General features: G+C 43.4%; 1 protein-coding gene across 4 annotated transcripts in view; it reads right to left on the minus strand.

Moving 5' to 3' along the window:
* LOC135577386 (netrin receptor DCC-like) overlaps positions 1–13,105 on the minus strand; it is a 284,177-nt gene that overhangs the window by 134,321 nt on the left and 136,751 nt on the right. For all 4 annotated transcript variants that reach the window (XM_065046801.1, XM_065046800.1, XM_065046799.1 and 1 more), the window contains exons 6-7: positions 6,909–7,063; positions 6,114–6,234 (exon numbers count right to left, since the gene is read on the minus strand). In XM_065046801.1, the coding sequence (XP_064902873.1) occupies positions 6,114–6,234; positions 6,909–7,063 (276 nt within the window). The remainder of the gene's footprint in view (positions 1–6,113; positions 6,235–6,908; positions 7,064–13,105) is intronic.

Here is a 13,105-nt window from a genome sequence, read left to right on the forward strand (position 1 = left end):
CTTGTTAATTCTTTCCCAGACGTGTCTTTGGCAACACTGAAAAATCACCTTTCTGCACACAAATGTGTACGCAGGGATGGCAAATTGTCATGTTTAGGGAACAAATGAGCACCTGCAAAAGGGGGAAAATTGCTGACAACTAGAGGGGTTCACTTAAAAATTAAGGGTTTGATGGTTGGCGAGGCCAGAAGCTGGAACACGCAGTTGTACGTGGTCAGGAGGATGTGAGGCCTACGGAGGTGAACAAATCTTAAATAACTTCAATTTCTTGCCGATGTCCGGACACAGAACATACAAAACCACCTCACGCTTTCTAACGGACTTATTTTAATTTTGATAGGCAAATATAATTGAACTGATGCGATCGGTCGGCGTCTCAGTGAGTTACTGGGACTTCCGTGGTAAGAACTTTGTCACACTAACAATTCAGGCCCTGGTCTGTCTGTCTTTATTTTTCCCCCAAGTTCTTCCTTAGAAGGGGTTTAAGGAAGAAAGTCGGAGCCATTTTACAACTTACTCCTAAATGACTGGAACTCGGCCTACAGATATTTCCCCAGAAACAAGGGCAGAAGGATCTCGGCCTACGGCCAACGCTCGGAGCCTACACGACCATCCAAGAATGACCCTAACATCTCCAACACTCATCCCATCACCTCTCCTGATAGAAAATCCCCTTCCATGGGTGTTGGCGGAGTCAATTTTCCCTTAGTTTTCATTTGGTTCCTTTCTTTTCCCCACATTTGAAGGATCAGCTACTTTATTACTATCATCTGTAGAAAAAAACCCCAACCAAATAAATAGACCAAAAACCACCCTACAAACACAAAACAAACACCAAAAAGCCCCAACCAAACCAAAAACCATTTCCATAAAGCCAATAAAATACTCATAGAGTTCCCATATGAAGTCATGACACCAATTATATTCCGTTATCTACCTTAAACTCATATTATTACTCTTTTCTGCCTGTTTTTCAAATTATCCTACATCTATTTTAATCCATAGCTCTGCTGTTGACTGCTGAGGGCATGAGAAGTCCCCAGCTGCCTCAGTTTCCCCCAAGAGCTCCTGATTCACCTGGATTTCTCTCCCTGGTTGTGCAGACCTGCACCTAAACCACTCGAGCTCCGCGTGGGGCCTGTTCACACATCTCATTGAGGGCACTTTAGTGGTGCCAAGAGAGACACCAAACGCAAAACCCGAGAGAGACGCCCAACCAAAACCCGAGAAAGATGCTCGACCCAAAATCCAAGAGAGATACTCAACTCAAAACTCAAGAGAGACGCTCAACCCAAAGCTCAAGAGAGATGCTCAACCCAAAACCTGAGAGAGAGACGCTCAACCCAAAACCCGAGAGAGACATCCAATCAAAATCCAAAAGAAACACACAACCAAAACCCGAGAGAGGCGCCCAATGCAGAACTCGAGAGAGACGCCCAACTCAAAACACGAGGCCAAGGCAGTGATGTCTCCCACATCATGCAGGGATGGAGACCATCCAGGTCCAAGTGCTTCCTACCTCAGACTTGTAAAATCCACAAGAATGCCCTCCTACTTAGGCCAGGACTATTTTTAAACCGTTACAGCCCTTACAGAACAAAGCCACCAATTTTTATATCTGTATTTTAAGACAATCAAGCTTCTCAAACTGCCGGAATCTACGACAGCCCAAAGTTTCCAGCGATGTCCAATGGGAAGCAGAACCAGACGTGATCTCAGGAACCCAAGTAACCCCTTCCTGCACCCCATGGTTTTAAAATATCCCTGTTATTCCTTATTCTTAATGACCAACAAAGACGGAAGCTCCAAAAATCTCCCATGTTCCCTTGGAGTGGGTCTAACTACAATAATATTCCGCTGATTTTGCATTTTTGCATACATCTGTTATAAATCCCCACTAAAGTGTCACAATATTATGGCAAAGACCACCGTAGAAGCATAAACCCCAAATTTATTCTTCTTATTATCATGATTATTACTGCTTATGCAGCACAATAAATGGGAACAGTGGTGCATACCAAAAGAACGATATAAATCTCTTGTTTCAACACAAAAATTCCCCATTGCTACTTTGTGACTGCTTTACCAACAGTTAAGAATATTCAAAATATTCAAAATCATGGGGTTTAGTTTGGATTAATTTTAAAGCTAAGCATAAGCAAGATTAATGCGCATGGGTTGGCTTTCCAACCGGCCTAAAATCTGAAGTTTTAATGCCAGTATTAGCTCAGTTTCTTAGCATAGAGATGTATTTGTCACCCCGGCTGGACACGCGATCCCTTCTTCCAATAATCGCTAATAATTAATCTATCTTCTACCCAATTTGATTATTTCAGGGCTCTATCTGTTCTTCCAGCTGCTAGAATAGAACAACCAGCGACTATCTGAGGGATGGATCTGCCAGAAGCCACCGGCATAACGCAAATAACTGTCTGCGAGTCCTTTATGGGAAGATTTTCCTCCGGGATCCCAGTTACGCGCGTCCATCACTCACCGCCCCGCCGCTCGCTCTTCATTTTCTAGGTGAGCAAATAACAGCTTTGATACAGCTATAAAAACACGACAGTCTGTCTTGCAGCTGCTGGGCATTTATTTTGCGGTACGTGAGGCCGCAAGGATGTATCGCGGGCTTTATTTCTAGTACTTGCTTCAGCTGAGCGCGTCTAAACTCCGGCGCCCTTTAGCAGAGCTGGGAAGTAGAAAGAGGAGAAGCCGGAGATGCTGAGACCTCAAATCCTTCAACGTGGCTCATTTGGTTCGTTGTTTTAACAAAACAACGAGCCTTTAAAGCTGCGTGTTTCCCCTTGTTATAAAACGGTGAGCGATCTCTTCCTAAGACAGCAACATTAAGGTTGTAAAGGGGAAAAGAAGGGGAAAAGGAGATGAAAAAACGCCAAGTGCCTTTTCCCTGCTGTGCTGGAATCCACAAAAGTACTTTGATTTATTGACTAATGCGCCTGTTGCACTTATTTTACTCCAGTCCGTAATGCACTCTTAAGTATCGCGCTCTCCGGTCATAATCTTGGCTAAATAAGCCAGGGATTTTATATTACTCAGGGAGCTCGTTCGGTTTTTAGAGCTGAAGCAACACACATCGACATAGTTTGGAGCATTCTCTGGCCACATCTGGAACACTAAAAGTGGGAGCGATTATCTGCACGAGCTCCTGGCCCCTTCGGCTTTCACTCCTCATTTCGCTATTGTCTAATTCTCATTTAACATCGCAGCCTTGACAAGGGGTAGATTTGGTCTCAATCTCAGCCCATTTATACTGAATTTAATGCCAATTTGTGTGCGGCTGTTTCAGGTCCCACAGTTAAAGGTGGTGAGTGGTGGGTGGAAATCTACGCGGCCGTGTAACAACAATCAGGCTGATTATACCTTTTTATCTTAATAAAACTGCCAGAATTCCCCAGCAGAACACACACAACATATTTAGCCCGCTGAATGCCCCAAATTATTTGCAATAAAAACAAGCAAAATCTGTTTTAGGCACCATAAAATAAATAAAAAGTGACTGATGTAGAGTTTGGGGTAGAAATCACTATTTGGATAAAATAATTATTAATTAAATAAAGGGTTTATTTGACCCCAGAGGCTTAGAAAAGCCTTTGACGTGTCTCCATTTACGCCCCTTCCACATTAAAGGCTCCAGAAAGGCCTGATAGATATGAATGAGTATATTGAAACTTCCTTGGGCTCTGATACAAACACATGTTGATCGCGGCCACGCAAAATCGAAGCCGAGGGGCCGACGTTCCCCCCGCCGCTTCATTTGTATTTCGAGCTGCCTTCTGCACCATCTGTGCCCTCCCTTCATCTCCGAGGAACCGCAGTGGCATTGTCTGAAGATCTGATTAAATAGCCAGCAACAAAGTAATCCATCACATACAAAGGGAAACGGAGACAGTTTACAATGGCATCCCGCAGCTCTTTAGGATCTTTTCTTCCCATTTGCTTCTATTTTAATTTTAATCCAACACCAAACACAATAAACGCTGATACGGAGCGGAAAATTTACTGACGGCGATGACAAGCCGGGAGCAGCGCTGAGTTATCCCGGTTCCAGTTGTAAATCTAATCCCAGTGCATGAAATGAATATGAGATTGAGGTCTTTTTTGCCGGGGAAATCTTGTTTGTAAGTGTCATCTCAAATTCACGTTTCGCACTAAGGGAAAATAACCTCATCGTCACCTGCGGTGACCGCGGGGAGGGAAACACTCACCTGGCAAGAGCCAGCAAAGCGAAGACGCGACTGAATATCTGCTTTTTGATCCCCAAACCCAATCACCAGGCTCATTTAGGTAATTAGCCCTGCAGAGGGAGCCCAGGCTGAGGGTCATGCTAACAGGAGAAAGGTAATAATGATAATAGTAATACTACTACTACTAATAACAATAATAACAGCAACAACAACAACAACGATGATGATGATACTGATGATAACGATGGCGATGACAATGGCAATGATGATGACGATGACAATGACGATGACAATGATGACAATGTTGACGATGACAATGACGATGATGATGATAATGATGGTGATGACAATGGCAATGATGACGATGTTGACGATGACAATGACAATGATGACGATGATGATGACGACAACGATGACAATGACAACGATGACGACGATGTTGACGACGACAATGACAATGACAACGATGACAATGACAATGACGATGATGACGACGATGACAATAACAATTACCATGATGACGACAACAATGACAATAACGACGATGACAATGGCGACGACGATGTTGACGATGACAATTACAATGACGACGATGACAGTTACGATGATGATGATGACAACAATGACGACGACGACAACGATGACAATGACAATTACAATGATGATGACAATGATGACAATGTTGACAATGACAATTACAGTGACGACGACAATTACAGTGACGACGACAATTACAGTGATGATGATGACAATGACAATGATGATGACAATGACAAGGACAATGACGACAACTCTACAGATGTCACATTTCTCCTTCATTACCCCCCTCCTAGATCTACTGCTAAGCTGCACAGTTTCACGGCGTTTCATTCTCCCATGAAACAGGAAGAAAATCAAGAGAAAAGGCTTATAAAGATGATGCTGAATCCCAAAGCAGAAGGAAGAAGAGGGAGGTGAGTTTAGAAGATGTGCAAAATCCACAACCAAAACAGAGAACAGAGGGAGAAAGCTCAGCCCTGTTCCCATCTCAATTTACCTTTAGTATCTGCATGGAGAGGACCATATCCATCCTTATTTCTTGATTTCCAGCAGAGCAGATTTTTGGCAAAGCTTTAAAACTGATATTGCACGGAAGCTTTTCCAAGAAATTCTACGGCACATGCTATCAGGTTGGACTATTTGGGGGCTCCCAAGTTTCTGCTCTTCCCAATCCAAATCAAGCCCGACCAATGCTTCAGCGTATCCTGCTCTCATCTTAGCGCCATAATGCACACAAAGCAGCAAGTGTAACCCACAGGTCATTAATCATTTACAACCCAGAGGCTTGGAAAGGCTTTTATCCCTATTTTACACAGCGTCCAGCTGAAGATGAAGACATCTTTCTCTTACTTAAAACCCCATAAAGCAGTAAACACCCACGACGCTGCACAGCACGGGCCGTAAAACCAAACACCTATTAATTTTGGAGCAAAATCCATCCTTCCGGCACGTAGACACAAACCTGAACGCAACAGTTGGCTGCACTTGATAACTCACCGACAAATGGTTCTTTCTCTTTTATCCTCTTTCCCCAAGACAAATATTCTACGATAGGTTAATATAGAATTATCTACTGCTTATCGACTACTTTGCTCCATCACCTCCCTCATTTATGATCAACTTTTGGTATTTTTAGCAGGATTAAACCCATTGTAGACAGTAAGACGTTGCCCTTGGCTTTTCACGCGGGTTTACTCCGAGTAATTTCTAGGACAAGGCCAGAATTTGGATTTGCCAGTGAATAACACGCTGTTAACTCCAGCCAGCTGGATAAGTAAGAGGGAGTAAAGAATAGTAGCTGCTCATTTGGGATTTTTATGTTAATAGCATTAATTACACCTCTAATTCTCCATGCCCTTTGCATCTTACCCGGCTCCGGGATGATTAGCTGTGCGCTGGCCTGTGCGTTTCCAGCTTCATTTTCAGCTACGCATTGATAAAAACCTTCATCTGACTTTACCAGGCCCAGAATCCGTAAGTTGCTGCCACCCTAGAGAGAAAGGAAAAGAAAAAGCAAGGAAACGGAGAGAATTAATTAGACAAACCCCGGCCAAAGCGAATGTGGATTAGAAAACCGTCGCGGAACAGCTGTTCTGTGAAACGTGGGTCGTTCTATGGCATCTCAGCTCCAGGTCACATAGTCCTGGTCCTTGGAGGCCTCGAACCACAGGCCTTTTCATCAGAAGTCTCTTGACATCTTGTAGTCTTTATGGGGTTTTTTTTATTTATTTTATTATTTTATTTGATTTAAATCTATTTTATTTTGGGGCCTATGGCCCAAGGGCGAATCCACTTCCTCACGCAGGGTCCGTTCCTATTGTATACGGTAGAATAACTCCACCCTGCATGAAAACCACACTGAAACATCCTTTTCGTGGCCAGTAGTTAAACACCATGATCATGATCAATATTATTTGTTAGCAACACAAAAAACGAGACGGCGCTGAATGAAACCGTGTCTTGGTCAAAGCCACATCCTGTGGCCTCGTGACATTTCAGCTACAAGAGGATTAAGACGTTACTTTGGGGTAGGGACCATAATAGTTCTCTTGGAAAACCGATAATTCTGGCAAATAACCCGTATATTTTTAACCCACTGTGACCAAGTGCTACTATTAAAACCAAAACAAGACTCATTCTAATAGGCGAAGGGCAGATAATTACCACGATCTGAAAATAATCGCTAGGGATGACGACTTCGCCGTTCTTGATCCACTCGACCGTAGGAAGCGGCTTCCCCGCCACGGCGCATTCCAACTCGATGTCCGTGCTCTCGTAGGCGTAAAGATTCGATGGGCGAACCAAAAACCACGGCGGGACTGCAAAAAGATGGGGCAAAACAATGAATGTGGCAGCGAGAGGGCGTAAATTAAGGCTTAGCATGTAAATCGTTTCGATAAGGCTGAGGAGTATTAGACATAAATAGAAAACATATTTGTAATTCAAATTATTCTCTTCAACCCTGAGCTTATTAAAGATTAAATACTAGGAAAAGCGTTTTTTCTAGAAAACACACATCAACCTTTTTTTTTTTGGCAAATGAAAGAATTAAAAGCTCAGTTTAGAAGACATGGAAGATTAATGTTTAACAAAATATAGATATAATTCTCCCTAAGTGAGTCCACTCCTTCATTTCAAAGGAGAAGACGCCAAGTGCATCCATAAAACTTCTCGTTGACTCCGGCACATCCAGGTACAAGAAAACCCCCTGATAAATGGTCCACAATGAGAAATACTTCGAGCAGACACATTTTGCCACAACCAAGGACTTTTGACAGGGTTTGCAGATCATCAATAACCAGGAAATCTGTCCCTAGCGATGGGAAGAGGAAATAAATGGAATTATCTTTGCCGCAAATGGATTCTTACACAGCCACCAATTATCTGTTGCCTTGTATTACGCTAATGGGTTCACAGTTTCGCAGGCTGCTATATGATATGCTAATTTAATTTCATTTCGGAATTATCGTAATACGAGGGTGATGGAAATTAGCAATTGGAGGAAAACTGTTACTAACATATTTCTAATGAGCCCCCCATGCGTTTTGCTGAGAAACATGAGAACCTACACACATTTCGTCCCATTTTAGGGGGAACAATCATCTTGATTTTTAATATCTATAGTTCCAGAATAGATGAATTTTTACCCATCAGCCACAACTTATCACTTATTTTTCTTGTCCAGTTTCAAGAATTTAATGACTTAGAGCAGTTTCTGTTATATAATACTCAATATATCACTGTGGGTTTTTTGCACATCAAACCATAAAGTCTCATTGCAGGTGGAGAATGTAAAGAATTTGCAACATGTGAACATGTGGTGTAAGCAACCAAACCCATAAGAACAGCATGGCAGACATATAGAAAAAATTGTCGTCTTCGAGGTTTGCATTTTATCATCTTAAAACTCTTTATTTTTGGCCTTATTGACAATAGTCTCCAACTTTGGGAAGGAATAAAGACTCCTCGAGCTCGTCACCTCTTGGATCGCGCCCAATGAGCGGAAGCGCTTTGGAGAAAAACTTAGTTTAGTTTAAAATCTGTATATTGTGCACAAAACCAAGCAGATCAAAGCAAGACAGCAAAGTTTTTAAGTCAGCATTTTCTTGATTTTTTGCATTTTTTTCTGCTTTTCAGCTAAATTAGCTGAACTTACAGAAGCATTTGGGCCCCTCCAGCGCTGCTCCTGTGCCCCAACTTCTCCATTCCCCTCTCAGATTGATCCCCGTTTATCATATTCTTAATAATTTACCATCCCCAGAAGCTCCTGGTCCAGTTCCCATCAAACCCAATGCGTGCAAATTCAAACTGATGAGCTGTCCTGATTAACTTGGCTGCCTAATTTCCTATCCAAAAGGTTTCGTTGCATGCGGCGTTTGGATTGGCGACGTTCCCGACAGGAGGGGGACTGGACTCACTGTAACTTATACAACCCCCCGGTATCCACGTCGTTTATAAACCGCATAATTTCGCAGAGCTCTGGCACAATCACAAACTCCTCAATCTTCATTAGGGTGGTTTATTCCCATGTCACCACGGGCCTGTGATTAATTTATAGACTTGTAATTCACAGATTGCTGCCCGTTATTTTGTCTGACGTGCCCGCTCCAGAACCCTGATCCCTCCACAACTAGTTGCTCTTTTTACCCCATTTCTGGCAATTTTCTAGGCAGCTTGATACTCTTTTATAGTTTATATTCAATATACACCTGAGTGTTGAGTATCATATAAAATCAATGTATTATTATAACGCACTTGCCAACACCTTTCCTATAATGGGGTAAAGTGTGTCCTGTATATTTCCTAAGGACACCATTAAAGCGAATAATTTGCCTAAATACTTTAGCAGAAATGATGCAGTTTTTAAGACACAACAAGGGCAACATAACACCCTAAAAAATACAGTTGTAACACCTTAAGACTGGAAATAGCTTTGCACGTCTATATATAAAATGTCAAGCGCTATAAATATCCATCCTATAAATATTTGATGTATCAATATATGTCAAGTGCTGCTCTCTGGGTGTTTTTTTTCCTTGGTACTGAATATTTTAAAGGTTCACAGATGTGAGGAAGGCTGGGAAGGTGGGCTGCAAAGGAAATCAAAATCTATGTTGTCTGCATGTTCCTTCTAATTAAATTGGTTTGAACAAACTACAGACCCTTTTTTTCCCCAAAAAAACTTCGCTGATTTACGTATATAGATTTATATAGAAGATTTATATAGATTTATATAGATGCAATTTCGCAGCATTAGTAAATGCACTATAGTAAATGCACTTGGGGGGTACCAAGGGTGTCATGTCAGGGGTTGAAGGGCCCTGGCAAGCTCATGCAGTGCAATCCCCCCATGGAGCAGGAACACCCAGATGAGGTTACACAGGAAGGTGTCCAGGCGGGTTGGAATGTCTGCAGAGAAGGAGACTCCACAACCCCCTGGGCAGCCTGGGCCAGGCTCTGCCACCCTCACCAGGAACAAGTTGCTTCTCAAATTTAGGTGGAACCTCCTGTGTTCCAGTTTGTACCCATTACACCTTATCCTATCACTTGCCCTTGTTCTATTTCATTACATTTTCCCGCCCAACTCTCCAGCCTGTCCAGGTCTCTGATGGCAGCACAGCCTCTGGCGTGTCACCACTCCTCCCAGCTTGGTGTCACCAGCAAACTTGCTGACAGTCACTCTATTCCCTCAATTTATCCATGTTCCAAACTCCTAACAGCACTGGGAGAGGAAAAACGCTTCGCTTTAAGCAAAAGGAAATTTGAAAATGCTATTTAATATGTTTACTCTGCAAAGATCCCGCTCCAGCACCGGTGCAGCCTTCTAAACATCTCCAAACTGCAGATTCCGCGACGCCGCGCAAAGCGATTTGGGGCTGGGTCTCCAACGTGGGCTTCGAACAAACACCATTTTTCCCTTTCAGGCCCGCGGCGGCTGCATTTATTGCCCAAAATGTCAAAGATCGTTTGTAATGAGCATCGCACGGGCATGAGGCCTAACGAACCGTTTGCCGCACACGTGAATGGTTTTGAGGGCCGTGCTTTGGGGTGACCACCCCGCTTTTAGAAATACCGCTTGATCTTGCAACAAGAGGGGACGGTTTTAACATGGGAGAAGTGTCAGCGTTTCCTAATGCAAAGTGGCTTCTCTTTGCATGTTTGAATATGGAATGTGATTCTCCCGACCCTGGAACGATAAATCCTGTCGGCGAGTGCCCGACCCTGTCAGCCGGCAGAATGGGAGGAATTTCAAACGTGTGTACTTCAAGGGTGGCTTTGTCATCTCCAGGATTCAAATCTTTGAAACAATCAAATATCCCTTGTGATTTTTAATTCTAACTTGCGCAAATCGGGGATTTCAAATAAAATGATAGCGAATAAATCACAGTATCACAAAATCCCAGAATGTCGGGGGTTGGAAGGGACCTGCTCCACTCCCTTCAGCATCTTGGTGGCTGCGCTGGACTCTCTCCAGCAGTTCCCTGTCCTGCTGGAACTGAGGGGCCACAGCTGGACACAAGATTCCAGGTGTGGTCTCCCCAGGGCAGAGCAGAGGGGCAGGAGAACCTCTCGGACCTACTGACCACCCCTTCTAACCCACCCCAGGTACCATTGGCTTCCTGGCCACAAGGGCCCAGTGCTGGCTCATGGTCACCCTGCTGTCCCCAGCACCCCCAGCTCCCTTTCCCCTACGCTGCTCTCTAATAGGTCATTCCCCAACTTACACTGAACCTGGGGTTGTTCTGCCCAGATTCAAGACTCTACACTTGCCCTTGTTCTATTTCTTTACATTTTCCCGCCCAGCCCTCCAGCCTGTCCAGGTCTCTGATGGCAGCACCATGTGCCAGGTTGTGGTGTGAGTCAGCTCAATCAAACTCAAAGCCAAGGATGCTTCTCCAGATTTAAAAATAAAACCTGGATTTTTATATTAACATATTTTTTTATATCTCTCCGTGTATTTACTACTCTCCCCTATTATATACAGTAATCCAGGAACTGTATTATAGCAAGAAGTTAAAGAGAAAAGAACTATGAATGGTGTTACGACCCTTTGGAAAGTGTATGAGGCGTAATAAGCTGAAACTCCACTAACGTGTCCTCAAAAAATAGTAGATTAAAATAACGATATCTTTATCTCTTCCCACAGCTCTGTATCATTTTAGTCTCGACTCTGCGCCTGACAGACAATGTGATCTCAATATATCTCCCCTCAAACCAGCCTTGAAGAACGCCAAGAAAAATGAAGCTGTTATTCCATGGAAAACTTCATTCTTCACCTAAACAAAGGTAGAACTTGTCGGGTTTAACGATTTAGATTATTTTCAGGCTTTAGTTCTCAACGCGAAGGTCAACTTGTAACTCCACAGCAGTATAAGATCAGAGCTGCCAAGAGAAAAGAACTGAGCAACCAAAAATTCAACTTCCAAATGCATCCGTATAGTAAAATACCAGGAGTTGAGCAGAGACGGGGGGAAAAGTGCATTGGTAACAAGCTTAAGGAACAATTCAATCCCAGCTTGATAAATAATGAAGATTCTCTAGCATTCCATCCCAAAACAACAGTGAAAAACCAAGTTTAGCTTTGTTCCCGTTTCTCTTTGTTTCATGTGCCTTTTCCCTCCAAATTAGCCTTAAAAACTTGCTAATAAATGTTCTTTTCATGGAACGCCCCGATAAGCCCACAGGAGAAAATAAGGTCACCGATATCTGTCAATTTATAACTACCTATAGATTTTATTTTATTGCTGCCTTTATGACTTATAGTAGAGCCAACAGTTATTGACCACGTCCCATCCGCCCCGGGAACAAACGAGCGTTTCATAATTGCGTATTGGGTCAAACTTGATCTTTCCATGCGTTAACGTTCTTTCTGTCAAATCCGCGATAATAGGAACACATGCCTCACACAACAGCCTTTCCGAGGGCTAATGTATATAACATAAATATAATGTAAAGCCGCAAAGACTTTCCGATGTCTCAGCAGGCCCTACTTGGTGGGTTTTCTTTCTTTTCCTTCGCGAAGATATCAAGATGCGCCAAAATGACTCGACAAGGCGCGATCAGGCTCGATAATTGCAACGAGAACGCTTTGCATTCGGGGATCTCCAAGCAATTTGTAGACATTAAATAATTCACGAGCGTTTTACAGCTAGATACACACACGCCGAGTAAATGACTTGCTCAAGGTCATGTAACGTATCAGTGACAGATAATTAAAAGCCAGTGTAATTAATAGACGTCCCCGGGAGATTTCTGGGGATATAAGACTCCCGTCCCTCTCCAGTTGGAAGAAAAAGCCGCCTTGGCGCGGGATGGATTTCCCCGGTTCATTTGGGGACTTTTCCTCTGAAAACCCTTTCCGGGATCTGCCCATTTTGGCCGCGATCGCGGTTCTGAAGTGGCGGGACCTTGTTTGCTACGTCAGCCCCACGTCGGGCACCGCGGCTCGTTGGGTTAATGAGCCGGCGGCCCTCGTTGAAGGTTAAAAGCAACCGCTATAACCTCATCAAGAAAACTGGAGAGGCTGAAAACAGATAAAACGCAGTGCAAGCCAGAGGAACGAACGCTCTGTGAGTTTATTACCCTCTCTGGAGCAGTCTTGATCTCTAAGGACGGCTTTTTTGTTGCTGTTATATACAATTGCACTCTTTTTTTGCCATGTGGAGGGATATTTTGTGGCTTTAGCTGTGGGGAAGGAGCAGGGAGTTACTCCTAAAAGGTGCCTTTAGAAACTTAACCCAGCTGATGCTTCTAATTCGGTAGGAAAAGGACAATAAAAGCCCCAAGAATTGCAGGTTACACACAATATCTCACTAGATCCACCCAGAGACTCCACCAGGTCCACACGTGGGTAGATGATG

Source organism: Columba livia, chromosome Z (genome assembly GCF_036013475.1).
Source record: "Columba livia isolate bColLiv1 breed racing homer chromosome Z, bColLiv1.pat.W.v2, whole genome shotgun sequence".
NCBI lineage: Eukaryota > Metazoa > Chordata > Aves > Columbiformes > Columbidae > Columba > Columba livia.